Here is a 26,786-nt window from a genome sequence, read left to right on the forward strand (position 1 = left end):
CTGGAGTGCGTGTGTGGATGCAGATGTGAACCTAGCTATAGCTAGCTGGACTCCCAGCTGTGAAAGCTTGTGTGGTGGCTGGGGAGTGTCTCCTGTGCAGGTGTGCCCTTCATAAGAGCCTGGACACTGCTCCTGGAGCCCCTGAGTGCCCCTGTAGTTCTGGCGCCTGAAGGCGGTACCTGTGAATGGCTGGATCTGAAGTGGGCATGAGGTCAGGGCTCAGGAATGTCTGGGGCAGCTGGGGAAGCCCGGAAGGGGTGGCCCAGACTTCAGGCCTCCAACCAGGCAGAGGCCCACCAGCTAGCCGGCCCTGCAGTGGGCCCTCACCCTCCGATCCTGGCATCCAGAGCGATGAGTGGTGGGCAGAGGATCCTCAAGGGCCTTCTGGGATGGGTTAGTGGATGGACCCGGGCCTGGAGAACTGGGTTTGCCGTGAGGGGCTGTGGCCTGCGTGCCCTGTGCCCGGGAGATCCACCCCTCCCACCTGAGGTCAGTGGGGGCCAATAGTGGGGAAGGTGTAGGGGATGAGAGGGTGAGACTCCAGAAGGGGAGGGGAGGAAGACTGGGGGAGGGGAAAAGGCTCAGATTAGGGGGGTTCCAAGAGAAGAGGTGGTTATGGGGGAGAGGGTACAGGGAGTGCTATACACATTGCCAACACCCCAGGTCTGGGGGCCAAGCCAGGGAGGGAGGAGGTGGCATGGTGGCCTCAGCAGTTAGCGTTAGGGTTAACCTGTTCTGCTGAGTGTCCCCAGAATGTAGAATCAGGGGTGGGGGTGGGAGATGGATGGAGGGAAGGCAACCCACTATACCATGCACTGTTCCCTGGGGTCTTCACGGGGAGTTGCCAAAGGGTGGAAGGCGGCCACACAGAGGAGCGGTGGGAGGACTGGAAGGCAGGTGCCTGTGTCCAGGGTACCCATTGCATCAGTGGAGCTGGGTGGCTTCTGAGCATATGTCAAAGTCTGTGTCCCCACATGTCCGTCGTGTTCAGGTATCTGCACTCTTGGGTGCATCTGGGTGTGGCTGAGTGGGGGTGAGCATCTCTGCAATCGCTGTGTCCCTGCAGGGATCGTGCCTGGGGCATCAGTGTCTTGCCTGGGGCATTGCCGCCAGGCAGGGCACCTCAGCAAACATGCACACGCAGAGCTCAGGAAAGCGGAAGCTGGGGGTGGGGCCTGGGACCCCACCTTTGAGCCCACTGTGCAGAGGGGCAGGCTGAGGCTGAAGCTGGGGAGGGTCAGGGGCGGGTCTGAGTCACCGCCTCCGGAGGCCTTTTCCTGTGGGGGGAAGCGCCCGCCAATGAGGGCTGTGCCTGTCACGTGAGCCTGACAGCTGAGGAGGGGGTGGCCAGCGGCAATGTGGTCCCGAGGCCACCAACACCAGGAGCTGTGGTACTGAGACCCCTGGCCTACCTCCCCCAGCCAGGCCCCCTTGGGCTTCTCGGGCCTGGCCCCGCCATGTTCTCCAGGAAGAAGAGAGAGCTCATGAAAACCCCGTCTATCTCGAAAAAGAACAGGGCGGGAAGCCCCTGCCCACAGCCCTCGGGGGTGAGTGAGCCTCTAAGGGGAGCACGGGGCGGGCGGGGACCTTAGAGCGACAGCTGGGCAGCACCAGGGCAGGAGGACACCCTGTGATCAGGCCCAGCAGGGCAGGGCCGGGCAGTGACATGCTGGGCCAGTGGCGGGGGGTACGAGCCAGCTACAGCCCCCACCAGGCTGGACTGCAGGGGCTTCGCAGGATGGGCTGGGATCCTCGCATTCAGCTTACGGTAGGAGCCCTTGGGACGGCCATGCACCCTCCCACCCTGTCCAGTGCCGGCTGTGGGGTCCAGGAGTGGTGGGGTGGGTACCAGGGTATGGGTACATTGGGCCTGGACTCCTTCAGGTGGGGGCTCAGGGAATTTGGGGTCTCCAGGCACCGTTAGATGTGAGAGCTATAGCCAGGCTGTTAGGCAGAAGGTTTATAAGGGAGCAGACTGTGGAAGGAGACCCACGGGGGCAGGCCTGGTGCAAGCCTGGGGGCATCTACAGGGCCTGCGGTGTCTGTGGGCTCAGGAGTCTGCTGGACCCTCAGAGGACAGGAACTGAGGAGGTGTCTACCAATGAGTAGGCATCTGCAGTGGCCTCTACTGAGACAGCTCAGGAGACCCCAGCCCTACCCCTCTCCCTTCCCCCTTACCCCCCTCCCTTCCTTACCTCCGGAAGTGGGGCGCCCCTCCCCCACCCCGGCTGTGGTTTGGGCAGAGACGTTGTTTGTGAAAGCTCCAGGAGAGGACGTTGGGTAACAGGTGTGGGAGGGGCCCAACACCAAATCTCAGCCCTCTGACCTGTGGCCTCTGACCCCTATGGGGTCAGGCTGAAGACCCTCCAGAGCCCCACTTCACTTCCAGGGAAACTGAGGCAGGGCCCAATGGGAGCACCTGCTTTACCAGCTCCCCCTACCCTCCCAGGAGCTGCCTAGGAGAGACGGGGCTGATGCAGTGTCCCTGGGGCCCAGCCTAGAACCCCCAAGTGTGGCCTCGAATGCTAAGGCCACAGGCACTCTCAAGAGGCCAACCAGCCTGAGCCGCCATGCCAGCGCTGCTGGCTTCCCTCTGTCGGGGGCCAGCACTTGGACGCTGGGCCGCAGCCATCGCAGCCCACTGTCTGCGGCCAGCCCGGCCGAGGCACCCATCCAGGGACCCTGCCCAGACACCGTGGAGGACATCTCCCACCTGCTGGCTGACGTGGCCCGCTTTGCCGAGGGTCTTGAGAAACTGAAGGAGTGTGTTCTGCATGATGGTGAGAACTGGCAGGGACACCAAGGCCTGGGTGGAGGAAAGCAGGGTCAGACCTTAAAACCTAGGGGGTCAGCACAGAGTTGGGGAAGGACTTGGGGAGGCTCAGATGGAAATGGTTCGGAGGGCTTTGTGGAAAAAGACATTGCAGCTAGGGTTCTGACAGATGAATAGGAGTTCAGTGGCAACTAGGAAAGAAAGGCATTGAGGTAGAGGGAATGTCATGTGCATAGAAATACAAAGTAGAGATGCATTGGGGGGAATAAGGTTCAGGTGTATGAAATGTGTAAGGCTGAAGACATTGAGAATGGCAAGCAGAGGGACCCTGGATGTTATCCTGAGGGTGCTGGGGAGCCATAGAAGGTGTCAGAGCAGAGGTGGAACAAGGTCAGATCTGCATGTTGGACTGAAGTGAATGAGAGGCACGCTGAGGTCTGGACAGAGAGAGACTCAGGAGGGATGAGGGGCAGGACCGGCACGTAAGCTGCAGGAGTGAGCGGGCTGTGGATGGCAGTTCCGTTTTCTCCACGCGTCCGCTGACAGCTCAGCTTCCTGCCGAGTTATTTTCATCTGCTTCCTGTTTGTCCCTAACAGCCAAGGAGGGCACTGTGATCTCTCCTGCAGGAAACCGCAGTGCCAGTGCCATGCTAAACACCCTGGCTTGCTCCTTTCATGTGCCCATTTTACGGATGAGGAAACTGAGGCCCAGGGTGGCCCCCTGACTCTGGCTCACCTGAGCCAGAGCCCAGGTTCAACCTCCACCTGGAGAGGGACCTCAGCTTTAAAGGCTGTAATGGGGAGCTCCCTTGCTGGCCAAGCCTCTGCTGTGGGGGTGGTGTCAGCCTGTGGGGTTATCTGGTCCTGGGGTGGAGCTGGACTTGTTTCCTGGGGAAACTCTTTAATCTCGGTTCCTTTCCGATCCTAGCGCTTCCTTGGAGGCCAGGCCTGGGTGGAGCTGAGCCTGTGGGCATTGTGCAGGAGGATGGCCAGGGCAGGGGCCCCCTTCTTTGCACCTTGGGGCAGCCCTGGGCAGAGGGAAGGGACTGGAGTAGAGAGGATTTGGGTTTGAATGCTGGTGTTGCCCCTGCCGGCCTGGGAGACCCTGGTATTTCATCTGTGAAATGGGGCAACGACACGCCCTGCACGGATGCTGGCTGTGACCAGAGGTCCTCAGCCTACAATGATAGTTGTGGGATAGCCAGAACGGCTTTCAGCTTGGGAGGCAGTAAGTGCAGGGATCCACGTGGGCGGGGTCTCCCTGCACCTCTCCACACCATGTACCTGGGCCTGTTTCTCTGTCTGCCCTTGGCAGCCCGATCCCGAATGGAGTCACATCTCCTCGTCTACTCAGGTCTGAGTCCTGATCCTTGAGTTTGGGGAGCCGAGAACCCCAGCCAGGGCTCGCGGGACTCCGGGGGCGGAGCTTTCCTCGGCGGGGGCGGGGTCTTCGGACCGGCCAGAGCTGGTTTGGCTGATGAAAACCCGGTACCAAAGACCCTAGGCCGTCGTGCGCATTCACGATCCCTGCGCTCTGATGGTATACCATGTGTATCTGCGGGACGGTGCACCCCGCGCTGGACCAGAGGCCTGTGCGCTGCCAGGCAGGGCCCCGAGGTGAGGGGATGGGCGGGGTGTGGGGGTGCAGGCTCTGGTCAGGAGCACGTGGTGCTCTGGGCATTTGCCGGCCCACTGGGGACACAAGGCTGCCGGGCGCTTACCTTGGCCGGTGCAGAGCTGGGCATGTCTGGGCTTCGTCAGAGTCCCACCTGCCCAGGTTGGGGTGCTGCGGGGACCCAGGTGGCGGAGGCCCAGGAGACACGAGGGGCGGGGTGCCTGGGAGGAATGTCTGGGGAAGGGGCGTGGCCGGCCTCCCTGGATTCCTGAAGCTCCTTCCGGCCTCCCGAAGCTCCCCACTGATTCAGGCGCAAGTCCTGAATCCGAGGAATGTTGGGGCCAAGGACTCCATAGGGGTCTCCCTGTCGGTGGTATTCAGTGGGAGTCTGGTATTCAGTGGAAGTCCTCGGTGTTGAAAAGGGATCAGACACCTATTTCCAGAGTCCTTTTTTTTGAGTATCACCTACCAGGCTGAGTCAGAAGCGCACAGGTGGGGGAGGTACAGGTAGGACCCTCCTGGGTGTCAGCAGGTCTGCTCATTCCTTCACCATCTACAAGCTTCTTTAGTTTTGTTTCCACTACATGGTGCATGTTCTGCCTGCACACTCTGCTTTTTTTCCAGTTAAGAATATCTGAGGAGGGCACTTAAAGCCTCCCTCAAAGATGTAGGTCAGACCTTGACCTTTCTTTGCTCTGACACCTTCCATGGCTTCCCACTGCCCTCGTGATAAAGCCAGGCAGTGTCCTTCTATCTTCAGAGCTAGAAAAGCTGTGTGATCCTTGCGAAATGACTTCTCCCCTGTGTGCCTCAGTTTCCTCATCTTCTAAATGGAAGTGATAACAGGGCCTGCCTCATAGGGTGGTTGTCTGGAGAGAGATAATGGGGTGTTTAAGCCTCAGTTCCCAGGCCGGCAGGGCCAGGAGAGAACTGAACAGAGCTTTGCAACTTGGACGACAGTGGAAGGTTATTTTCTGGAGTGACAGGAAAGGGTGTTCTAAGCAGGACTGTCTAGACTGACATCTGGCCTTTGTCGACCTGGCCAGCAGTCCAGAGAGGGACAGTCCACCCCACCCCACCCCCTGAGATCACACACTGAGCCTTAGGCAGTTGCCTTCTCCCTCCTCTGCCTCAGTCTCCCCACCTGGGGAGAGAAGTGTTAGGGTTGGGTGGTTAGGTGGACAGGCTTTCCCTTCCTCCCTGCTCATACCCACTCTACCTGGCAGAACTCCTTGAGGCCCGCCGGCCACTGGCCCATGAGTGCCTGGGTGAGGCCCTCCGTGTGATGCACCAGGTCATCTCCAAGTACCCACTGCTGAACACTGTGGAGACACTCACGGCTGCTGGCACCCTCATTGCCAAAGTCAAAGGTCAGCCAGCTGGGACGAGGCACAGAGAGCTTTCTGTCTGGGAGGGCTTTCTGAAGGAGGGGATGTTTGAAGTGGGTTTTGAAGGATGCATAGGAGTGTGATGGACACAACAGCTCCAATGTTCCCCCCTCAATTAGTTGCACGGTTGGTCACCTCCCAAACAGACTGGGCCAACCTCTCTCATCCTTGTCTGTCCCCAGCCTTCCATTATGAGTGCAACAATGAGTCAGACAAGCAGGAGTTTGAGAAGGCCTTGGAGACCATTGCTGTCTCCTTTAGCAGCACGTGAGTTTGGGGTAGGCGTGGGGACGAGTGGGGGTGGGGAAGGGTGGGGACCCATGTGGACCCATGTGCCCCTTGACACTTGCCCCTCTACCCTGCAGTGTATCCGAGTTCCTCATGGGTGAAGTGGACAGCAGCATCCTCCTGTCCGTGCCCCCTGGGGACCCAGGCCAGGTGAGCAAGGGTGGCCTGCATATCGCTTGGGGTCAGGCTGGCAGGGCGGGTGAGTGCCCCTGTTCCCTCTGTGGACCACGGCCACTCGCTCTGTCCAGGGGGGTGGCGACTGTCTCCTGCAGGGTGGGCCTCAAACAGGGCCAAGCCCAGGCTGGACTCACCTGTCTCCTTCTGATATAGTCCATGGAGAACCTGTATGGACAGGCGAGTGAGAGTGCCCCCCCCAGCGGTGAGGAGTGTGATGCGGGTGAGTCCCTGAGCCCAGCAAGTGGCAGAGGACTGGGGTGGTGGATGGGAGGAGGGGTGGGCTGGGGCAGGGGAGGGCTGGGCAGGGGTGGAGCCTGGGCTGAGGGGTGTCTACTCTGCAGGCTGCCTGTCCCCGGAGGACGTGGACACCCTGCTGCAGCGCTGTGAGGGGGGCGTGGACGCTGCCCTGCAGTACGCCAAGAACATGGCCAAATACATGAAGGACCTCATCGGCTACCTGGAGAAGCGGAGTGCGCTGGGTGAGAGCTAGGGTCTGCAGGGTGGGGTCTGGCTGGAGGCCCCCTCTGCCCCCCTGCCCTCACACCCCTTCCCCTGCAGAGATGGACTTTGCCAAAGGCCTGCAGAAGATCGTCCAGAACTGCAGACAGAGTGTCATGCAGGAGGTGGGGAACTTGGGGGGAGTGTCTGGGTGGGTGGGGCACTGGGCAGGGTTCCTCAGGCCTGGATGTGAGTCTCAATACCTCCAGGATGGACCGGAAAAAAGGGGTTTCCAGTCTGTACAAAGGCGGTTGAGGGAGCAGGGGGGCTCCTGGCCCACCCCCACGTGACCCTGATGCCGGCCCCACCCCACAGCCGCACATGCCCCTCCTGTCCATCTACTCACTGGCGCTGGAACAGGACCTGGAGTTCGGCCATGGCCTGGTGCAGGCAGTGGGCACGCTGCTGACCCAGACCTTCATGCAGGTAGGCTGTACCTGGGAGGGTGGGCGGGATGGAAGGTGCCGGGGTCCCCACTCACACTTGTCTCTCCCAAGCCCCTGAATCTGCGGCGGCTCGAACATGAGAAGCGAAGGAAGGAGATCAAAGAGTCCTGGCACCGCGCCCAGAGGAAGCTGGTACCACGGGTGGGGCACGGGGGCTGGGAGGGGCCAGGGCGGCCAGCTCACACATGCACAGTCCTCTGGTACGCACCCAGATGAAGATTTCCCGAGTTTTACCGACATCGTGCAGAGTGCTCTGTGCCCATGTGAGGCGGGTCCTGCCTCCAAGCTGCTTCAGGCTCCTGACCTCCAAGCTGTGGCAGGAAAGGCCCTGGCCCTGGCCCTGGGGCCCCCCTCAGTGTCAGAGTTCGCTGTCACGGGGGAACAGGGTCACCTGTGGCTGCCAGGAGCAGGTCTGGGGTAGACCAAACGGGCTCACCAGGTCTGGTGGATGCTCCAGCTTCTTCCTCCAGGTTACTCTTCTCACCTCTTTTTGGGCAGTTCCAAGGCACTAGAATCTTTTGTGTTGCTTTTTAGGTGTGTTAACAGGGTCGGTGGTGAAACCAGCTCCAGTTAGTGGAGTCCTGCAGCTCCATCTAGCATGTCTGGCAAATGCCCTTCTCCCCAACTTTTGCACACCTGATGACAGCTTGCCGAGTACCCCATTCTGCTTCTGATCTTTTAAACACACCTCCATATTCAGGGACTTGCCCCGTCTCAGTCCACGTGAAACCCGTCCTGCCTTTCTCTTAGCTAGGCATTCTCAGCTACAGAGCCATGTGGCGCATTTCAGTACGTCCCTACTGATGGAGTTTAGTTGTGGTTGAGCTGTTGCTGTTTCAAACATCACTGCTCTGATGAGCTTGTGCCCCTGTTACTCAGACCTGTGACCTAGCATTCATCTCAGATCAGTGCCCAAAAGATAATGGCTGGGTCATGGGGGATGAGTGTGGGAGGCTGACCTCCAGAGCCACAGCCACGCTCTTCCTCTTCTGTGAGCTCTCAGTTCGTATCCTTTGTTTACCTTGGACTGGACAATAGCCTGTTTCTTATTGACTCCCCAGAGCGTTCTACCTATTAGAGAACCCAGCTTTGGATGATACGTGTTACAGACTCCTTCACCCCCAGTTTATTGTTTTGATTTTTGATTTAACCCGTTGGCCTGTTTTCCCAGTTGAAACCCGTGATCGTTAGTAGTAGTCTTTCCTTTTATGGTTTCTCGGTTCTGTGTCACATGGAAAGGCCTTCCCTGTGCTATGTTTCTACTAGTACTCATATGAATTCTTATATGTTTGAGCTTCTGATGGTGTAGGCTGTAAGGTGTGGCCCCCAGAAGGCTCACTGGGTTTTAACTGAGTGCTCTTTGAGGGTGCCTCACTTCCTGTCTGGGCGACCTCACTGGTCTCGTCTGTAAGAAGGGAAGTGAAAGAGACAGAAGCGCAAGTCACTGTGGTGGGCGTGGGTGTAGGTGTCAAGAGGATGATGTCGTCGGTGTCTCCTTCAGAGCTTAGCTGAGCCTTACCTTCCCCAGCTGTAAAATGGGCAGGCCAGATGCTGGCTCCTCCCAGGGTCCCACTATGGGTGTCACCTCCTGCTCTTCCACCAAGAGTCCCGTTTGTTTCACTGGCCACAGGATCTGTGCACAAGAGATGTGGGTGGCAGAGGTCTCTAATGTGTATTTGACTGACTGGGGTCATCTGCTCACTGCCACACCCACAGCAAGAGGCAGAGTCCAATCTCCGCAAGGCCAAGCAGGGCTACATGCAGCGCTGCGAGGACCATGACAAGGCCCGCTTCCTGGTGGCCAAGGCGGAGGAGGAGCAAGCCAACATTGGGCCCGGTGCAGGGGGTGCAGCCTCCAAGACCCTGGACAAGCGTCGTCGCCTGGAGGAGGAGGCCAAGAACAAGGTGAGGGCCAGTGATGGAGGGCAAGGCCCATGGTGACAGATCCTCACGCCCTGTACAGAATTGCCCACCTCTGGTCCCTTGTCCAGGCTCTGCCTCCTGGCAGGAATGCCTTCCCATCCTTTTGTACCTAGTTGATTTCTTTGTGGGGCCTGAAGATGCCCTGAGGGCTGAACCGTGGGCTAATGCTTCCCTGGGCAACCGCCCACCTACCACCCCCACCCCAGGCGGAGGAAGCAATGGCCACCTACCGTACATGCGTGGCCGATGCTAAGACACAGAAGCAGGAGCTGGAGGATACCAAGGTGACGGCACTACGGCAGATCCAGGAGGTCATCCGGCAGAGTGACCAGACCATCAAGTCGGTGCGCACTGGGGCTCCCCTGGAGAGGTGGGAGGAGCACCTACCTGTCAGGTGCCAGGACCACTAGCGCTCACCTCCCGCCCGTCCACAGGCCACCATCTCATATTACCAGATGATGCACACGCAGACGGCCCCACTGCCCGTGCACTTCCACATGCTGTATGAGAGCAGCAAGCTGTACGACCCAGGCCAGCAGTACGCTTCCCATGTGCGCCAGCTGCAGCGCGGCGAGGAGCCTGATGTGCACTACGACTTCGAGCCCCACGTGTCCGCCAGTGCCTGGTACACTACCTTCTGCGCATGCCCAGGGAGCCAGACTTCCTGCCTGAGATGAGGGCAGGGGCAGGGAGCCCTTGTGACCCCCATCACAGCCCCTCCTTTTGGCTGTTGGTCCCACCAGGTCCCCAGTCCTGCGTGCTCGGAAAAGCAGCTTCAATGTCAGCGATGCTGTGGGGGCAGAGGCTGCCAGTAGCCCCCCGGAGGACGGCGGGCCCAGCCAGGGAGAGATTGCCAAGGAGCGCAGGGGTGAGTGCCAAGAGGGGGCGGACGCAGCCCCCTTGCAGCCCCCCTCAGACCTTCACTGGGGATACTTCTTTCACAGGTGGGCGGGGCCACCAGGTGCACAAGTCGTGGCCCATCTCCATCTCCGATTCGGAGGCCAGTCTGGACCCCAGCCCTGGCTCAGGTGAAGGGGCCTGCTGGGTCAGCGGGAGGTGGAACACTGCGACCCATCCCAGGCTTCAGTGGGCTCATTGTGCAGCGGGCAGCAGGGGTGGGGGTGCAGGGGGAGCCTCTGACACCCTGTTTCCTGCTCAGAGGACTTTAAGAAGTTTGAGCGTATGTCTTCCTGTGGCACCATGTCGTCCAACGAGGAGCTGGCCGACCAGGAGGGCAGTGCAGGGGCATCAGCCTTTGATCAGGGTGAGGGAGCCTCTAAACGGGGCAGTGGGGGAAGGAAGGGTTTGGAGACTCTCTGTGGGTCTGGCCTTGACCTCCCTCGGTGACACTGACCACCTTCCCCCTCCCCCACCAGCTGACCTCAATGGCATGACTCCAGAGCTGCCTGTGGCTGTGCCCAGCGGGCCCTTCCGCCACGTGGGGCTGTCCAAGGCGGCCCGGACCCACCGGCTTCGGAAGCTCCGCACACCGGCCAAGTGCCGGGAATGCAACAGCTACGTGTACTTCCAGGGCGCCGAGTGTGAGGAGGTGAGTGGTTCCGGTCGGGTCCAGGGGAGCCAGGCACCTGGATGTGCGTCCCATGTCGGGAGAGAGCACCTGCGGTCTGGAGGTGGGGCCAGAGCAGTGGGAGGAGCCCAGGCTGAAGGGTGAAAACTATTTCAGAAGCTGCACTGTGGTGGGGAGTCAGGGGTGGGGTGGGGGTGTGTGTTTGTGTGCGCGTGCACTGAGATGAGGCAGGAGATGGAGCCAGGGATGTCTGAGCTGGACCAGAGTCAGGTAGGGCTGCTCACACTGCCCACCCCCAGTGCTGCCTGGCCTGCCACAAGAAGTGCCTGGAGACCCTGGCCATCCAGTGTGGCCACAAGAAGCTGCAGGGCCGTCTGCAGCTCTTTGGCCAGGACTTCAGCCGTGCTGCCTGCAGCACCCCCGACGGCGTGCCCTTCATCATCAAGAAGTGCATCTTTGAGATCGAGCAGCGGGCGCTGCGCACCAAGGTGACCACCGCCGGCACAACAGCGGGGACTACAGCCAAGGGACTGCACAGGGAGGGAGAGGCATGGGCCCCTGCTGACTGCAGGCTTTCACAGGGCATCTACCGGGTCAATGGGGTGAAGACACGTGTAGAGAAGCTGTGCCAGGCCTTCGAGAATGGCAAGGAGCTGGTGGAATTGTCGCAAGCCTCACCCCACGACATCAGCAATGTCCTCAAGCTCTATCTGCGCCAGGTAAGATAAATGGTGACAAGACAGAGCAATTCCTAGGCTGGACAGGGAGCCTGCTGGGGGCGTGACCAGCGCTAGGAAGGGGCGTGGTTGCTAAGCTGGGGCATGGTCAGTATTGAGTGGATGGGACCTGTACGTAGAGGCGGGGCCGCTGTCAGGGGCGGGGCCAGTGCAGGACTAGCAGTCTGTGGGCCCTGCCTACTGACCCTCCACACTTGACCTTGCCACCTTGCAGCTCCCTGAGCCGCTCATTTCCTTCCGCTTCTACCATGAGCTTGTGGGGATGGCCAAAGACAGTCTGAAGGCCGAGGCCGAGGCCAAGGCAGCATCTCGGGGTCGGCCGGATGCCACAGAGAGGGAGGCTGCAGCCATGGCCATGGCGAGCCGGTTGCGGGAACTCCTACGGGACCTGCCTCGGGATAACTGGGCCACACTGCGGTACCTGATGCGGCACCTGCGCAGGTGAGGGCCGAGTCGGCCAGGGTCAAGGGTGGCAGGGTCCTGGGAGCTGCTCACACCTGCCCCTGCACCCTACAACCCCCCAGGATCGTGGAGGTGGAACAGGACAACAAGATGACACCAGGGAACCTGGGCATTGTGTTTGGGCCCACGCTGCTGCGGCCCCGGCCCACTGAGGCCACGGTGTCCCTTTCCTCCCTGGTGGACTACCCCCACCAGGCCTGCATCGTGGAGACCCTCATCACCCACTTCAGCCTGGTCTTCAAGGAGGAGCCCGAAGAGGCCCCAGGGGGCCAGGTGAGGGCTTCCCACTGTGGACAAGGGATGCAGGGCTGAGCATGGTGGGGGCTAGGAACCTTGCTTGCCTATGGGGGGATTATACAGGGGGTTCTGCTGGGAGATGTTTGGCTTGGACAGGGCTGTCCGGGGCATTCAAGGCACATTTTAAGCAAAGAACTGGGTGAAGTGTGGGTTCAGATCTGTGGGTGGAACCTGCGCTTGACCAGCCGTCCTGGCCCCTCTGGTTTCCCACTTCTGCCCGCTCTGTAGCCTGTCCTTGTGTCCTGGCTCCCACAAGCTCAGCTGGGTCCAGCCTGCTGCTCTCCTTGGTAGAGGGTCTTATTTCCAGGCAGCATTGGCTCCCATGCTCAGTCCCCACTGCACATCTTTAACGCCTCATCAGCTGCCTTTAGGGGAGGCAGGCTGTGGAGGGGATATGCCTGGTTGTAGCTTCAGGACAGTGGCTCCAGTGCTGGTGTCCATAGGGACTCAGCCCCCTTTGTATGAGCTCAGACTGTCCAGACATGGGATGGGGGGCTGAGAGCCCTCATATGCTCAGCTGCAGCGGGTGTTAATGGTTTTTAGGGTTTTTACTTGGTTAACTTACAAGAAAGTAAATGGAACGTGGCATGGCCAGAACCGTGGCGCTTCCCTGACCTCTCTTCTGCTTCTGCAGGATGGGGTATCCAGCCAGCGACCCGAGGTGGTGGTCCAGGCACCGTACCTGGGGGGCAGCGGGGGTGCAGCCTTTCCCTTGACAGAGGAGGCTGAGGATGGGGTCCTTGGTGAGTTGGGTGGCCCTGGAGGTGCTGGGCAGATGGGGGGTGATGTAGTGGGTCCATGTCAAGGGCTGCAGACTGAACTGTTTCCCCAGACACAAGTGTTACCTGTCTTTAATCTGTTACAAACCCTTGCAAAGAGATACCCTTTCAAGGTGTTTTGCCAGGTCCAAGAAACAGGCACGCAGAAGTGGAAACAACCCCATGTATCTGAGACCCTGCACCTGATTTGAGAGGGTTCTGAGCAGGGAGACAGGCCTGCTGGGGGGGTGGGGGAGCCTCTTGGTGTCACCAGAGGCAGATGCCCAGTGGTTCCACCCCCAGCTCACAGGCCGTCCATCTGTCCCTCTGAATCTCTGTCCCTCTCCCTTGGACTTTTCAGAACCCCATGTCGCCTCCAATGACTCCGACTCAGAGCTGGAGGAGGCCTCAGACCTGCAGTCCCCGGTGGGTGGGGCTGCACTGCACCGGCTCAGTTTTCTGGAGAGGCAGGGCGGCGAGGCAGGCACAGAGGGCAGTCAGGGCAGCCGCAGCGGCAGCGAAGAGCAGCTGGGTGCCACAGCCGGCGAGTACGGGCCTGGGGCCTGGGAGGGCCCTGGGGAGGAGCCAGCCCGGAGGCTCTCCGAGTACAACACCAACCAGTGCAACAACACCAGCCAGTGCACCACCACCACCCAGTGCAACGCCACCAACCGGTGCAACAACGTGGCTGCAGCTTGGCTGCCAGCTGTGAGGCTGCGTGGTGGGCGGCTGGTAGGGGGCAACAGCTGCAAGAGGCAGCCAGAGTTTGTGTAGCTGGGGTAGTGGGCAGGTCCCGCCCCCGTGGACACGTCACTGAGAGGCCTCTCCTTCCGGCCACAGCGGCCAGGGCATTACTGATCCGCCTTCCCAGAAGCTTCTGCCTGCGCTACTCTGCACACCCGCTCTCAGACTTGATGTGATGGAGGACCCTGCCCACTCTGAGCCAGGCCAAGGAGGTCACAGGGCACCTGGGAGGAGGGCTGGACGCCTTGTGGAGAGTGGGCCAGCTGGCCTCAAGACAAACTGGTTCTTACAGATGAGCGGGTTTGGATACTGGTGTTAGGATACAGGAAGTTCCCACAGTGGAGTTTTCCAATGTGTACTTTCCTTTTGCATACAATAAAGTCTTCAACCTGAGCCTGCCTCCTCTGGCAGCAGCAGCCTGAGCAATGTTCCCAGCTCCTCAGCAATGTTCCCAGCTCCTCGCTGGGCCTGGGGCAGTGGGGGGAGCTGTGAATAGAAATTCCACCACAGGGCAGGGCAACCCCAATAGGGCGTGTGAGCCCAGGTGGCCGTGGGGACATAGACACAAGGCATCACTTCCCTGCACTCCTGGCTCAGGAAACCCACGTGGACTAAAGAGCCTCAGGGAGACAGTAGCCACTGTCCAAGACAGCATAGCCAGGAAGAGGCGAGGCTCTGCCTCCATTCCTACAGGTTTATCCTGGAGGGCCAGGGATGGCTAAGCAGAGACCCAACTACTCATGAGATGAATGACATGGATTCACATCCCATCATGGTAGAACCTGCTAGGTCTCCCTTTCTGACAGGACAGCCCCCCAAAACGGCTGTCCTCCCCAAGCTTAGGTAAGACCAGCTGTGGTGGTCAGAGCTCTGCCCCTGCCTAAGCTTCCTAAGAGCCCAGAAGGTGGCCTGCAGTTTGGCAAACAAAGATAAAAGCCCAGGCCGTACCCTGTGGTTGCATGTGACTTATGGCCACTTCTGCCCCGCGGGGTAGCAGAGTTGAGTAACTGCAGCAAGGCAACCTGGCCAGCACAGCCAAGACACTCACCCTCTGGCCTTTACAGAACAAGTGTGCTGACCCCTAAGTTTTTAAGACAGAATGCGTGAAAAGATCTATGAACACTTCCAGGTGCTCCGCAGGGCAGAGGGGACCTCCACTTCTCCATGGAGGAGGTAAGAAGCACCCGGCTCCAGGCACCCAAGTGCCTGTGAGGAGCCTGGCCTGGCCTGCAAACGGTTCCAGACGCGACCCCACCAAAGGACTTTTAACAGGCTGTGCCACCTTCAGGCATGGCCTGACCCAGAGTCACAATCGGGAAGGTGCCCACTTCCTGAAGCTCTGAGGCTGGCGTCTGGACCAATCTCAGGGACTTGCGGCAGCAGAACCGATCCCCAAGCAACAAGCGGGGGTTGGGGGGGACCCCAAAGGAGAGCTGGTACCGCTGGTGGAACATCTATACCTCGCATCTGAGGCCCCATACCTGTGGACAGGCCTGCACCCAGTGCCCCCCACTAGGCCCCCAACCAGAAGAAAAGGAGTTTTCAGGGAATCAATGCACTGATTCTGGAGTTCATTAGCAAGAGTAAAAATCTAAGAACATCCAAGACTGTAAACTACATGTTTACTGTTTCTGCCATGTTAACCTGCAGAGTTCACAAGCACAGCACATTGACACAGTTGTGCAACCATTCCCACCGTCATCTCCAGAACTTTCTCATCTTCCCAAACCGAAACTCTGGTCCCCAGGAAACACCAACTCCCTCTCTCCTTCCAGTCCCTGGCCCCCCAGCACCATCTACTTCTGTCTTTGTGGACCTGACTGCTTAGAGATCCCAGGTAAATGGAATCAGACAGAATTTGTCCATCTACATCTGGCTTATTCTGGCTGAGACAGTTTTGGAAAACAATGTATATCTGTTTTGGAGAAAGGGGAGACCTGTTTGCCTGTTAAGATGTACTGTAAAATTACGATTTTAAAATCTAAGCTTTGGGAAGGGATGTTCAAGAGGGAGGGGGCATATGTATACCTATGGCTGATTCATGTTGATGTGTGGCAGAAACCAACACAGAATTGTAAAGCAATCATGCTCCAATTAAAAATAAATGAAATTAAAAAAAAAACAAACCTAAATTTATCAATGAAAAGAGGATCTCCACACAGACTCGCATGGGTCTATGCGTTCACTCCAAGAGCGGAGACTCAGGGCAGCACTATTCCTCAGTAAGCAGCGTCAAGAGCACCATCTGTCTGTGGGAAAGTGACCACCCCAGGTCACACGATGCCCAGGAGTAAACCCAGAATTTGAGACCCACAAATAAAGACTACAGGGGGATGGACATCCCTGGGGTCCAGTGGTTGAGAATCCACCTGCCAGCACAGCAGGAGGTGGTTTGATCCCTGGTTGGGGAACTAAAATCTCACACATGTTGCAACTACGACCCAAGGCAGTCAAAAACTAAAAACACTACATGGGGACACCTAAGAGATATAAAACGTGGGGAAACCGTTTTGTAATTTGTGCCTAGGATATATAAAGAACCCCTAAAACTCAGTAATGGAAAACAACCCAGTTAAACAAGAAGTAAAGGACCTGTGCACAGACACGTATCTGAGGTAACCCACAGGCAGCCAGCAAGCCCCATGCTCACCACCACAGCACCTGGCAAGGGAACCGGAACCACAGCGCCACCACTGGCCACCCTGTACCCCCTCCCCATCCCCTAGGCCATAGAACCAGTGCTGGCAAGGAGGTGGAGACAGTGGGACCTCTCTATGGGGCTCAGGAACAAGAAATGGGGCAGCCACAGGGAAGACAGTCTGACAGCTTCTCCAAAGCGTGACCAGAGCTTCTGCAAGACCAATTCTACTCCAATGTACACACCACACCCAGAAAAATAAATACAATCACAGCAATGTGTACCTGGATGCTCACAGCAACACTACTCATAATGGAAACAACCTGGGTCCATCAACTGAAGAAGAAACACAGTGTCCCTCAGCCAGGAAAAGGAGAAGCCCTGACACGGCTACCACGTGGACAGATCCTGAGAACACAATGCTCAGGAGAGAAGCAGACACAGGACACACAGGGTGTGATTCCACTGGTGGGAAATGTCCAGAACAGGCCGATCGACAGAGCTAGTGGTAGTCGGGCTGGGGTGACTGCTAACAGGATGGGGCTTTTTTTTAGAGTGATGGAGTGTTCCACAGTTGACTGTGGTGCACAATTGTGCATGTACTAAAAATCACAGAACCACGAACTTTAAACGGGTGAACCGTATGGTATGTAGATCGCACGTCAAAGAAGCTATTAATAAGAAATACAAACAGTGGCACTTAGCCTGGGGAGGGAGGCCTCTGAAGTTAGTATAGAGGAAAACTAGGTGGTCTGACCCCCAACTTCTATGGAAGAGCACCAAGAAGCAAAGCTAGAGGGTGTGCTGGAGCCCCACCCCTGCCTCCTCCAGGGGAAGTGGGCAGTGACCCTGTGGAGTGGCCTAGAGCCTGAGCAAGTCTGCTCACAGCAAACCCAGCGTTGTTTTGCCTTGGTCTTCAGATGAGTGAACTTATGACTCAAAATAGCTTTAATTCTTTAAGACACCCAGCATTCCAAAGCAACCAATTCCAGTTTTCTTCTCACTGCTACTGTCCTCAGAGCCCCTGGACAGGCAGCATCAGGGCCACCGTGGGGGACACAGCGAGGGGAGGCCAGAGGATGCCGGGCCACCCTGAGGTGTCCTGGCCCCTCCAGAGGCACCGTCAGCTGGGATCCAGGGCCACGGCTTGGCATCCAGGAGAGGCTGCAGGGACTCTCAGCCCAGGAACGGCAGATCCAAGGCCCAAGGCGAAGTGCCTTAGGATCCAGGAGAAGCAGAGGCAAGTTTCCTAAGGCAACCAGCTCCCACACTCCTGGCCAGGAGCAGCGGGGGTGGGGTAGGGTGAGGGGGTGGTCACGACCATCTATCTCTCTGTCCCCCAGGGGACATGCTGGCAGAAAAACGGGCAGTTAGTCGTGTGATCTGTGACTGTTCATCACAGAAGCTGGGCACAACCAGGCCAGAACTGGGGCTGCCTCCAGAGAGGGAAGTGGTGTGGCGCGCTCACAGGAGTGGGATGAACACCATTGCGTGGCCCGACACCAGCTGTCTGTCCACAAGCAGCTACTGTACCAGCCGGTAGGTGATGTACCTGCCCGCAGTCTCGCTCGGCCGGATGATCTTCACCACCTAGGGGCAGGAAGCAGAGCTGGAGCAGTGCAGGAGTAGCAGCCTGGGTTCCCTCCGCCCTGCCCAGAAGCCCTGGCTCTAGTTCCACCCTGGGAGGGCTTCTTACCTGTCCGCGCTTTATCCCAAAGTAGCGCGCCACAGGGTCTCCTGCCTGGATCCTGGGCAGCTGGTTCTCTCGGAGTTTACTGGGTAGTAGGTCAGGGAAAAGGCCTTGCTGGACTGACTGGGGGTCTGGGGTCGGGGTGAAAGGCAGGGTGGGGAGAGGAGCTAGGCCCAGTCAAGGGCCAGAAAGGATACTACCGGGCCAGCAGTTCCGTTACCTCTTCCTTGGTCATGACCACATGCTCCGGGACCAGCTGTGAGAAGAGAACCCGGGCTCCATGGGACGACAGACCCTGGGAGCCCCCAGGGGATGGGTACAGCTCGGGATCTAGGCGTCTGCGCCAGTCCTAACTCCACACTGCGAGGGAGGGGGTGGTGTCTGGAGCCTACAACCCTGCCCTGCAGATGGGCCACAGGGCACAATCCTGGGAGCCAGGGCTCCAGGAGAGATAGAAACTGCACCCCGCCCCCCAACTCCTGACTGAAGGCTGGATCGCCCTACTTTCTTTCCACACTGGGGGGCCCCCGGACGTCTGCTGTTCCTAAAAAGGTGAGGGGCTGGGGGGTGGGTCTCCAATCTCATCCCACCCGAGCTCCCGCACCCCTACCTCATGCTCTGTGATGTTGATGAGCAGCTCCTGCTGCAGAAACTGCTCCAAGATGTACTTGGGTGCCATGTCAACCAGGGACTGGAAGAGACATCAACCCTCAAGTGCAGCAGGGGCAGCTGCCTGCCCCTGTGTGGCCCCCAGGCCCGCCCCAACCCAGCTCCTCCTCGTGGGCAGCTGGCACCCTGGAAATGGAGCAAGGTTTACCCTTGTGGCTCAGAAAGACATCTCGCATCATAAACTGGGAAACACCACCCAACTCCGCCCAGGCTCTGAGCACAGTAATAAGGCCTTGGTCTCACATCAAGAAAGGTGAGCACCTGTCAGGATGCTCCCAGGGTTGCTGGGAGCTAGTGTGGCAGCCGGTCCCTGGGCCTGGGGACAGAGGTGCTGGCCAGGCTCCATCCCACCCCAGTGGGGCAGGCTTACCTGCTTGGCAGAGGGCGTCATGCCCTGCTGCACCACAATGAGGGCACGCGTGATGTTCTCCTCCTGCATGCGCTGACAGTACACCTTGATGGTCTTGATGCCCACCTTAGGCTCCTCTGCAGGCAGAGCACAGGCTGGTCTGTGCTGCTGGGCCCCTTCCCATCGGGCACCCAGGTTCTAGCCTGGCTCTGCCAAGGCACTGCGGTGCCACTCCCACTCTCGGGCCTCAGCCTCCCCATGTGCAAAGCAAGAACTGGGCGCTGGTTCCCAGAATGGAGGGGCTGGCTGCCTCCAGGTCACATGGGAGATGACAGTGCCCTAGGCGCCCTGGACCTCGGGGACCTCTTCTAGAAGTGGGGTCTGGGAGTCTGGGCTTGCCCAGGACTCAGTGGCTCTGAGGTTTGGGAAGCCCTGGATTAAGTGGTTTAGTCTGGGAGTTCATAAGACAAGGGCTGGGGTTCTCAGAGTTTGAGCTGAGGTGAGATGACCCGGAAAGCATGGTCCTGCCAGACACAGACCACCCATCTCCATGCTGCAGCAGTGGGGGTCCTCATGATCTTGGCAGCACGCAGGGCCTACCACAGAACAGCCGGACCCTAGGAGCCCAGCAGGTCAGCACCTAAGGCAGTCCCACGGTCTGTGTGCAGTACATCCACCCCCGCAAGCTGCTCTCACTTCCCATTCCACTAACCCACTCTGCCCCCGAAGTCCCTCTGTTGGGGTACTGGCCCTAGAATCTCAGAATGAAACTGTATTTGGAAATGTGATCTTTAGGCCCAGAGAGAATGGATGGGTGATCGAGAAGAGGGAAGCTGGAGAAGGGGTCCCCACAGCAAGGAGGGCAGGGGACAGAAGGATAAGGGTGGGTGCATGACTCTGGGGTGCACAGCAGGTGGCTGCTGTGAGCTGGCCCTGAGCAGCCCTCACCTGGGAAGAAGACAAACATCTGGTCGGTGGGGTCGTCGTTGTGGGCCACCAGTACCGTGAGGTCCGTGCGCCTCGGCCGCCCTTCACTGGGCTTGTCCCCAAATTGGGCCTTGAACTCCTCCAGAGTCTGGTCCAGCTCATCCTGGGTCACCAGGTAGCCACGGTCGTGGCACAGCTGCAGAGAGAAAGGGCAGGTGATCGCACAGTGGAGATGGGACAGCAGCCAGAGCTCCGGTGGGTGAGGCCACCACAGAGGAGACTGGGGAAAGGCCTGGGATGCAAGCGGGGATGCTGAGTCCAGAGCCAGGCCCCAGGATGTAGGTCTGACAGGTACAGCAGGCCGGGAGGGTGTCGGCTGGGAAACCAGGCCTAAGCGTGAGGCCCAGGAGTTCAAGGTCCTGCTCAGAAACTGGGGCTCTGTGAGCACACAGACTAGGTGAGGACCTGGACAGAGAAAGGAAGGTTGGAGCTGCCACCCAGCCCTGCCCACATCCCCCACCCCCCCACCGAGTCTCCACTTAAGAGACCCGGGTCTCCTCTCCCGCGGCCCGGACACCATCAGGTAGAAGCGCAGCTCGTCCAGCCCTGTCTTGGGTAGCTCTGCCAAGTGTTGGAGAGGCTAGGTCACAGCCCAGCCTTAGCTCCAACACAATTCCCAGGAGGCTGGGTGCTCTTGATCAAGTCCCCAAGGCATCACACTGGACCCCTCTCACAAGGTGGCTTAAAGCATGTGGTATACAGAAAAAGCTGGTATGACTTTTGTGACACTGAGACTGAGTTGGTGGGCAAGGCATCTAAGTAACCACCAGACAGGGGTCAGACCAGCCCCAGGGTTCCTTCCACCGTCAAGAACCCGGGATTCTGCGTTATGCACTTAAGGTGGTGCTGATAAGACAGGCTGGGAGCTGAGACCCTTTGCAGCAGTGCCTGCACTTGGACAAACATCTCCTCCAGCAAAAGAATACCCAGAAACTATGCGGGACTAAAAATAACTGTGCAATGGCCCAGCTGGAGCAAATGATAGACAACAAAAAGTAAAAAACTCCACTGCCACTTCTGAGGTGCCGGGAGCAAAAGCTGGGTGCCAGGCGTGATCCCTGCACACAGCACCACCCAGAGGGTAGGCAGACCACCCAAGTCATCACTCTGGCATGACCCCTGGACCCGCGCCCACCCTCACCCCATTCAAGACGAGCTAAGAAGGGCGCCTGTTGTTTTCGCTCCCTCCTGCTGCAGCATAAGCTCCAACAAAGCCTTGCCTGAACTTCTAGTCTGGCCTTTTATCAATTCTTACTGATTAAGAACTTCAAGGATCAGGGGCTGTAACACCACAACCTTCCAGGAACACAAATACACGGCGGCCCAGCGTGTCCCGCCTTCCCTCCCTCCAGCTCGAGCGAGATCCTGACCCCTTCTCGGGGGGCTCTGGGGCTCGACTCCTCCGCTCCAGCCGCGCGGCCCCGGATGGAGAGGCTGGTCACCATCAGTGGGCCCTGCACCCGCCGTTCACGCCTCGGCCGCCGCGTGCCCAGTTCGTCTGGCGCAGCCAGGCCCGCCCTCACCGCGTTCTCCAAGGAGGGCGGCCCCCGCGCGGCTCACCTGCATGATGGTCTTGCGGATCTTCCACAGCCGGTATGTCTCCTCTTCGTCGTCCATGACTGCCGCCGCTCTCACACACTGCGCCTGCGACCGGTACGACCCGCGCCCACTGTGCCTACTCCGAGTCCTGATCAGGCCCCCAACACGTCGTCTACCCGGGCACGGCTGTCGCAGGCGAACGCCTGAATACAGCGACCTTCGGGAGCGGCACTGCCAAGGGCAGCCCCAGCCTTACTAAAGCGGCTGTTGGTTGCGCGAGCAGCTTTTCAAACAGCACCGCCCACCCGCCCCTCGGAAGTTCTCGCGATGCTTTGACCGCAAGCCCTCTCGGGAGTGGTGGTTTTTGCTCAACTTCAGTCTGGACAGTGTTTAGAATCTGGAGAGTCGGAGGAGGTGTGAGAGGAGCCTCGGTTTTCCGTTTTATAACGGAAAGAATAAAGTGTCCCCCATTTTAGAGGATCTAAAGAGATGCTCGTACTTGGGAGGAGCTTGGTATAGTTCCTGGTGCTTATGAAATGCACCCATCTCTCTTCTCCCCCTTTCCTGTCCCCTGAGGCCCAGCCCAGCCCCTGTTTGGATACCCCAAGAGTGCACAACCTCTGCATCGGCCCTTCCCCTCCGAGTTCGTTCAGGAGGTTTGCTCAGGCCTGCTAAGCCCAGCTTACTTGTGTCAGTAACTTCTCATTCAGTAATATATTAATTCAATGATTCAATATTTAATGAGCCAAAGGGACGGGGAACAAAACAGACCAAGCATCCTTACATGCCAGGGAGAGACAGGACAGAAACAGTAGACATAAGTGAATGATACAGTGTGTTAGAAGGAGACAGTGTTGTGGAAAAAAAAATAGAGCACTCTCAAATGTGGTCAGGGAAGGTTCCAACAAAAATCCAAAGGGTGAGAGGGTAGAAGCCCTGGGGATGTCGAGGAAAGTGTATCAGGTGGAGGGTACAGCGTGTGCAAAGGCCCTGAGGCCTAGTGTGTTGGCAGCAAGGAGGCCTGTGGGTCAGAAGGTCAGGTGGGGCAGATCTTGGGAGCCCTTGCTGGTTGGGTTTGAGAAGTTTGTGTTTGCAGCCATTTTCAGCATCTCCACAGGGCAGAAACAGGGAGACCAAGGAGTGGGCTAGGGAGGACCATCCTGGCCAGAGATAGATGAGGCTTCAAGTGAAGGGTGAGCTGTGGGTAGGTCCAGGGTGTCTGGAAGGCAGCGCTCACAGGATCTGTAGGTGGACAGGATGTGGAAAGACACAGAGACAAGCAGAGGAGGAAGAACAGACCTCGGTGGGGAGGCGTAGGAGGCAGATCAGGAGCAGATCTTGGACATAGTGAGCTTGGGACTCCTGGGGGACCCTACGGGGAGACATCCAGGGGACAGTAGGGTACAAGCCTGAAACTCAGGATGAGCTTGGAGTGGAGGCTGATGTGGGTGTTGTGGGCTCACAGTGCAGACTGGAGTTGAGAGTCTGATGAGGTCACGGAGCACGTCAGAAGTCAGGCCTGAGCCCTGAAGCTGGGAGGAGGGGGAAGGAAACGGCAGAAGGCAAAGAGATGTGGCTACCTGGGCTCCAGTGCTGGCTGGGTGACCTGGGCACATTACTTAACCTCTCTGTGCCTCAATGTCCCCCTCCCCCTTTGTAGAACAGGGGCAAGAACAGCACCCACTGCATATGTACTTGGCTGAAGACTGCAGGGTGCTGGCACTACCTAAGTGTTCCTGAAACAGAATAGAGGGAGCCAGGTGAAGGAGGTATCTGGAGGAGGGGGGATGGAGCAGCTGTCAAAGCAGGTCTGCAGACTGAGAAGGGGACTGGCCCAGGGGCCACTGTTTGTGACCACAGAGGGCAGATCCAGGGAGGGGGACTTTCTTTATGGGAGGAAAGAAATTGGAGATGTGGATGACCGGGGGAGAAAGAGAGGCAGTCTAGAGTCGGTTTTATTTATTTTTGGCTGCATTGGGTATTAGCTGCTGAGCACAGGCTTTCTCTAGTTGTGGCAAGTGGAGGCTACTCTCTAGTTGTGGTGCACAAGCTTCTCATTGCAGTGGCTTCTCTTGTTGCAGAGCACAGGCTCTAGGGTGCCTGGACTCAGTAGTTGTGACTCACAGGCTTACTCCAGCATGTTAGATCTTCCTGGACCAGGGATTGAACCCATGTCTCCTCCATTGGCGGGTGGATTCTTAACCACTGAGCCACCAGGGATGTCCTAGAGTGAGTTTTAAGACAGGAGAAAGAGTGTCTGGCTAGGTGATGGGCAAATCTGAGTGGGGGAGGGGGCAGAACTGCTGGAGGTTCCCGAGGGCAGCCTAGAGGTTAGCCGGGGAAGGCCCAGGTGTGGGTGGCAGGGGATGTTAGGTGACCTTGCTGTTCCTTGGGGAGAAGGCAATGGGACCCCACTCCAGTACTCTTGCCTGGAAAATCCTATGGACGGAGGAGCCTGGTAGGCTGCAGTCCATGGGGTCGCTGAGGGTCAGACACGACTGAACGACTTCACTTTCACTTTTCACTTTCATGCATTGGAGAAGGAAATGGCAACCCACTCTAGTATTCTTGCCTGGAGAATCCCAGGGACGGGGGAGCCTGGTGGGCTGCTGTCTATGGGGTCACACAGAGTCGGACACGACTGAAGTGACTTAGCAGCAGCAGCAGCTATTCCTTGGGGCAGGGAAGAGGGGAGAATGGGCTCACAGAAGCAGGTGGGCCCCACCCCATCGCCCATGAATCAGAATTCTGCCTGTGACTGCATGACCTCAGCAATGGGACATGGAGTTGCAACTTTCTCCTGGGAACCCGCCACCATGCAGCTCTGCCAATTGGCAGAGCCCAGGGGCCAGAAATCAGGCCACCACCCCCACACTCCTGGCCAGGGATGTGAAATCCAGCAGCAGCTGTGGGGAAACCTGGCAGCTCCTTTTAACACCTAAAGTGACCATGTGAGCCAGCAATTCCACTCCATGGTGCATGCCCAGGAGAAATGAAAACACAAGCCCATGCAAAAAGTCTTGTACAGCATCACAAAGCCAAATGGTACAACAGCACAATACTCATTAATGGATACATGGGTAAACACAATATAGTCCATTCATATCATAGGATATTACTCAGCCATGAAAAGCAGCACTGACACACACTATAATGTGGATGAACCTTGAAAACATGATGCTCATAGAGAGAAGCCTCACACAAGAGGCCACCAGTATATGACTCCATTGATGTGAACAGTCCAGGACAGGCAAATCCACACAGAGTAGATTCATGGTTGTCAGGGGCTGAGGTAAGGAGATGGAGGAGACTGGTAATGGGGACAGGGTTTCTTTTCGAATGACATAAGTGACATAGAAAGCAAAGAAGTGCTGTCTAATTCCACTCACAGGAGTTTGAACGGGGTGAGGAAATAGATGGTGGGGGCCAGGGGTTGGGGTGGGTGACTACAAACGGGGATGGAGTTTATTTTGGGGTGATAAGAATGTTCTGGAATTGCGTAGTGGTGATGGTCCCACAACATTGTGAATATTCTAAAAATCACTGTATGCTTTGGTGAAAATGGTGAATTTTATGTCATGTGAATTTTAAACTCAAAGGCCACCACCAGGGGAGCCTTCCTGGAGTCTGGCTGGGGCTTCCCCAGGATTCCACTGCCTCCTCTGTAAGGGGAGGAATGTTTGGAAAAGCAGTGAATCCCCAGGCACAAAGCCCTCCCAGAGCCAGTGGAACCACAGCCAGCAGCTCGTCCTGCCCCCTGTGCTCTCACTGTAACTAGTATGAAGTCAGGAATGGGGTGAGACCTTGCCCATGTCTCCCCTGCAGTGGGCTCCACAGGGAGGGGGAGTCATCCTAAGCTATTTTCCTGGAAACCCTCAAGTAACCAGTCAGAGGGTGGCCATCTTCATGACAAAGTTACAGATCCCACCATAAGGGAAACTAGGAACAGCTGTGTCGTTCTAAGGGCCACTCAGACTGGCTGGTGTGGGCGATGACACCCAGTGCTGCCCGCCCCCCACCCCCGGCGGAAGTGAGGGGGCATTTCCTGAGAAGTGAGATAGCCAAGCTGAGACAATGAGGGCTCCAGCTCGTTGTGACTTCAGAACTCACCGGCTCTGGTTGATCAGGCTGAGAGGCATAAGTACATGAAGGCTGTTGTGCAAGACAGGAGTGTGGCAACCTGGCCCCAGGGATCCTGTCCCCTTTGCCACCAAATGCGGCCTACTAAGACCCCTGGGGCAGGCCTAGGTTGCAGGAAGTGTGTGTATGTGTGTGTGGGGGCGTTCCCCCAAATGATCCCAGCCCCAAAAGTCCTGCCCCCAAGACCTCTGCAGAAACGTCCACGGGGGAGGATCCAAGAAGAGAGAAACTGACCAACAGCACAAGCTGAAACCACCCTCAGGCCGCAGGTCAACGTCCTTCCGCGGCTGAGGGTGGGGGGCAGCCAGGCGGGCTGTGGAATTTCGTGACTCAGGTCCCGAGAATGGGATGGGCCTGCTCTCTGGCCGGTGGCCCAACGCCTGAGCCTCGAGGGGAAATGCTCCAGGAGCCAGATCAGCGGGCGCTCTGTCCCCTACCGCGTGCACTCGTGCTGTGTCACGTTGGAAGTGACAAAAAATCTCTCTGGTGTTTTCCTTTCTAAGCACACACCTGCCAGTCCACTCAGAGAAGGGGGCGGGACCACAATGTAACTGCCCGAGCTTCCCTTCCCCCCCAGGGCTCACGTGTCACTTATATAAACGACTAAGCCTGCACTGTCCAAGGGCGGCAACCTTCAGCCGTGCGCTCATGGCGCATCCCTGCGGCAGCGCCACCGCCATCCGGGCCTATCGCCGCCGGTGACCTCCAGGCCCTCGTAGCGACACCGCAGCCCGAGTGGGGGTAGTCCGACGCCCAGCGTGGTTTTATTTACATTTCAAAGAAACAAATACGTTTTCAGTAAGCTGAGGCATGTTTTCTGAAAGTTCGAGCCAACCTTTCCCCCCACCACCCCGATCCGCTGCCACGGGCTTCCAGTAGTATCTCAAGTTGTCGGGCATCCTTCAGTGCGGATAACTGTCCGCAACCCATCTACGCACCGCCCGCGTAGACCCGCCCGCCCGCCTGCGCATAAGCATGCGCAGTCACATACAGCGAAAAAAACCGCAGCCCGGCCCAGGCCCCGCCCCGCCAGCCTCACTCCGGCCTCCCATTGGCTTGTGTGGGCACGCGTCTGCGACGCCTGAGCATCCAACCAGTGAGAGTGTTGCTGGGCGTGGCGTAGGGCGGGGAGGTGAGGCC

At 58.1% G+C, this 26,786-nt stretch overlaps 2 protein-coding genes across 8 annotated transcripts; one reads left to right on the plus strand and one right to left on the minus strand.

Moving 5' to 3' along the window:
* Positions 1-1,306: 1,306 nt before the first annotated feature.
* On the plus strand, positions 1,307-14,027 carry ARHGAP45 (Rho GTPase activating protein 45). Of its 6 annotated transcripts, none has more exons than XM_070793467.1 (23): positions 1,307-1,547; positions 2,450-2,780; positions 5,615-5,758; positions 5,959-6,043; positions 6,142-6,214; positions 6,395-6,461; positions 6,583-6,720; positions 6,800-6,864; positions 7,055-7,165; positions 7,237-7,317; positions 8,902-9,090; positions 9,315-9,452; positions 9,543-9,733; positions 9,852-9,976; positions 10,053-10,136; positions 10,268-10,372; positions 10,485-10,657; positions 10,936-11,124; positions 11,218-11,355; positions 11,588-11,814; positions 11,898-12,108; positions 12,767-12,875; positions 13,252-14,027. In XM_070793467.1, exons 1-23 carry the CDS (start codon positions 1,458-1,460, stop codon positions 13,662-13,664), a joined length of 3,477 nt encoding a protein of 1,158 aa, XP_070649568.1. In that variant the 5' UTR covers positions 1,307-1,457; the 3' UTR covers positions 13,665-14,027. The 6 variants fall into 6 exon arrangements, with proteins under 6 accessions (XP_070649568.1, XP_070649572.1, XP_070649569.1 ...); XM_070793466.1 differs by lacking the exon at positions 1,307-1,547 and adding an exon at positions 1,602-1,768; XM_070793471.1 differs by lacking the exon at positions 2,450-2,780 and having other exon boundaries at positions 1,326-1,547.
* Positions 14,028-17,202: 3,175 nt separating this feature from the next.
* On the minus strand, positions 17,203-21,769 carry POLR2E (RNA polymerase II, I and III subunit E). 2 transcript variants are annotated; one of them, XM_070793477.1, is made up of 7 exons: positions 21,528-21,769; positions 19,929-20,103; positions 19,002-19,117; positions 18,573-18,653; positions 18,160-18,257; positions 17,969-18,047; positions 17,203-17,862 (listed from the first exon to the last, which is right to left on the minus strand). In XM_070793477.1, the coding sequence occupies exons 1-7, from the start codon at positions 21,582-21,584 to the stop codon at positions 17,797-17,799; spliced, it is 672 nt and encodes a 223-aa protein (XP_070649578.1). In that variant the 5' UTR covers positions 21,585-21,769; the 3' UTR covers positions 17,203-17,796. The 2 variants fall into 2 exon arrangements, with proteins under 2 accessions (XP_070649578.1, XP_019820407.1); XM_019964848.2 differs by having other exon boundaries at positions 18,160-18,218; positions 21,528-21,766.
* Positions 21,770-26,786: the final 5,017 nt, after the last annotated feature.

This window comes from Bos indicus, chromosome 7, assembly GCF_029378745.1.
Source record: "Bos indicus isolate NIAB-ARS_2022 breed Sahiwal x Tharparkar chromosome 7, NIAB-ARS_B.indTharparkar_mat_pri_1.0, whole genome shotgun sequence".
In the NCBI taxonomy this organism is placed as follows: domain Eukaryota; kingdom Metazoa; phylum Chordata; class Mammalia; order Artiodactyla; family Bovidae; genus Bos; species Bos indicus.

What these genes read in the sequence shown, in the direction of transcription:
- ARHGAP45 (XM_070793466.1), top strand. Translation starts at nt 1,667, where the DNA reads ATGCTGGGCCAGTGGCGGGGGGTACGAGCCAGCTACAGCCCCCACCAG. An exon ending in GCTGTCTCCTTTAGCAGCAC is followed by an intron (nt 6,044 to 6,141) that starts GTGAGTTTGGGG and finishes TCTACCCTGCAG; the next exon opens with TGTATCCGAGTTCCTCATGG. An exon ending in CTGATGCGGCACCTGCGCAG is followed by an intron (nt 11,815 to 11,897) that starts GTGAGGGCCGAG and finishes ACAACCCCCCAG; the next exon opens with GATCGTGGAGGTGGAACAGG.
- POLR2E (XM_070793477.1), bottom strand. Translation starts at nt 21,584, where the DNA reads ATGGACGACGAAGAGGAGACATACCGGCTGTGGAAGATCCGCAAGACC. An exon ending in TCCGCAAGACCATCATGCAG is followed by an intron (nt 20,104 to 21,527) that starts GTGAGCCGCGCG and finishes TTCTCTCTGCAG; the next exon opens with CTGTGCCACGACCGTGGCTA. An exon ending in TGACGCCCTCTGCCAAGCAG is followed by an intron (nt 18,654 to 19,001) that starts GTAAGCCTGCCC and finishes TGTCTCTTCCAG; the next exon opens with TCCCTGGTTGACATGGCACC.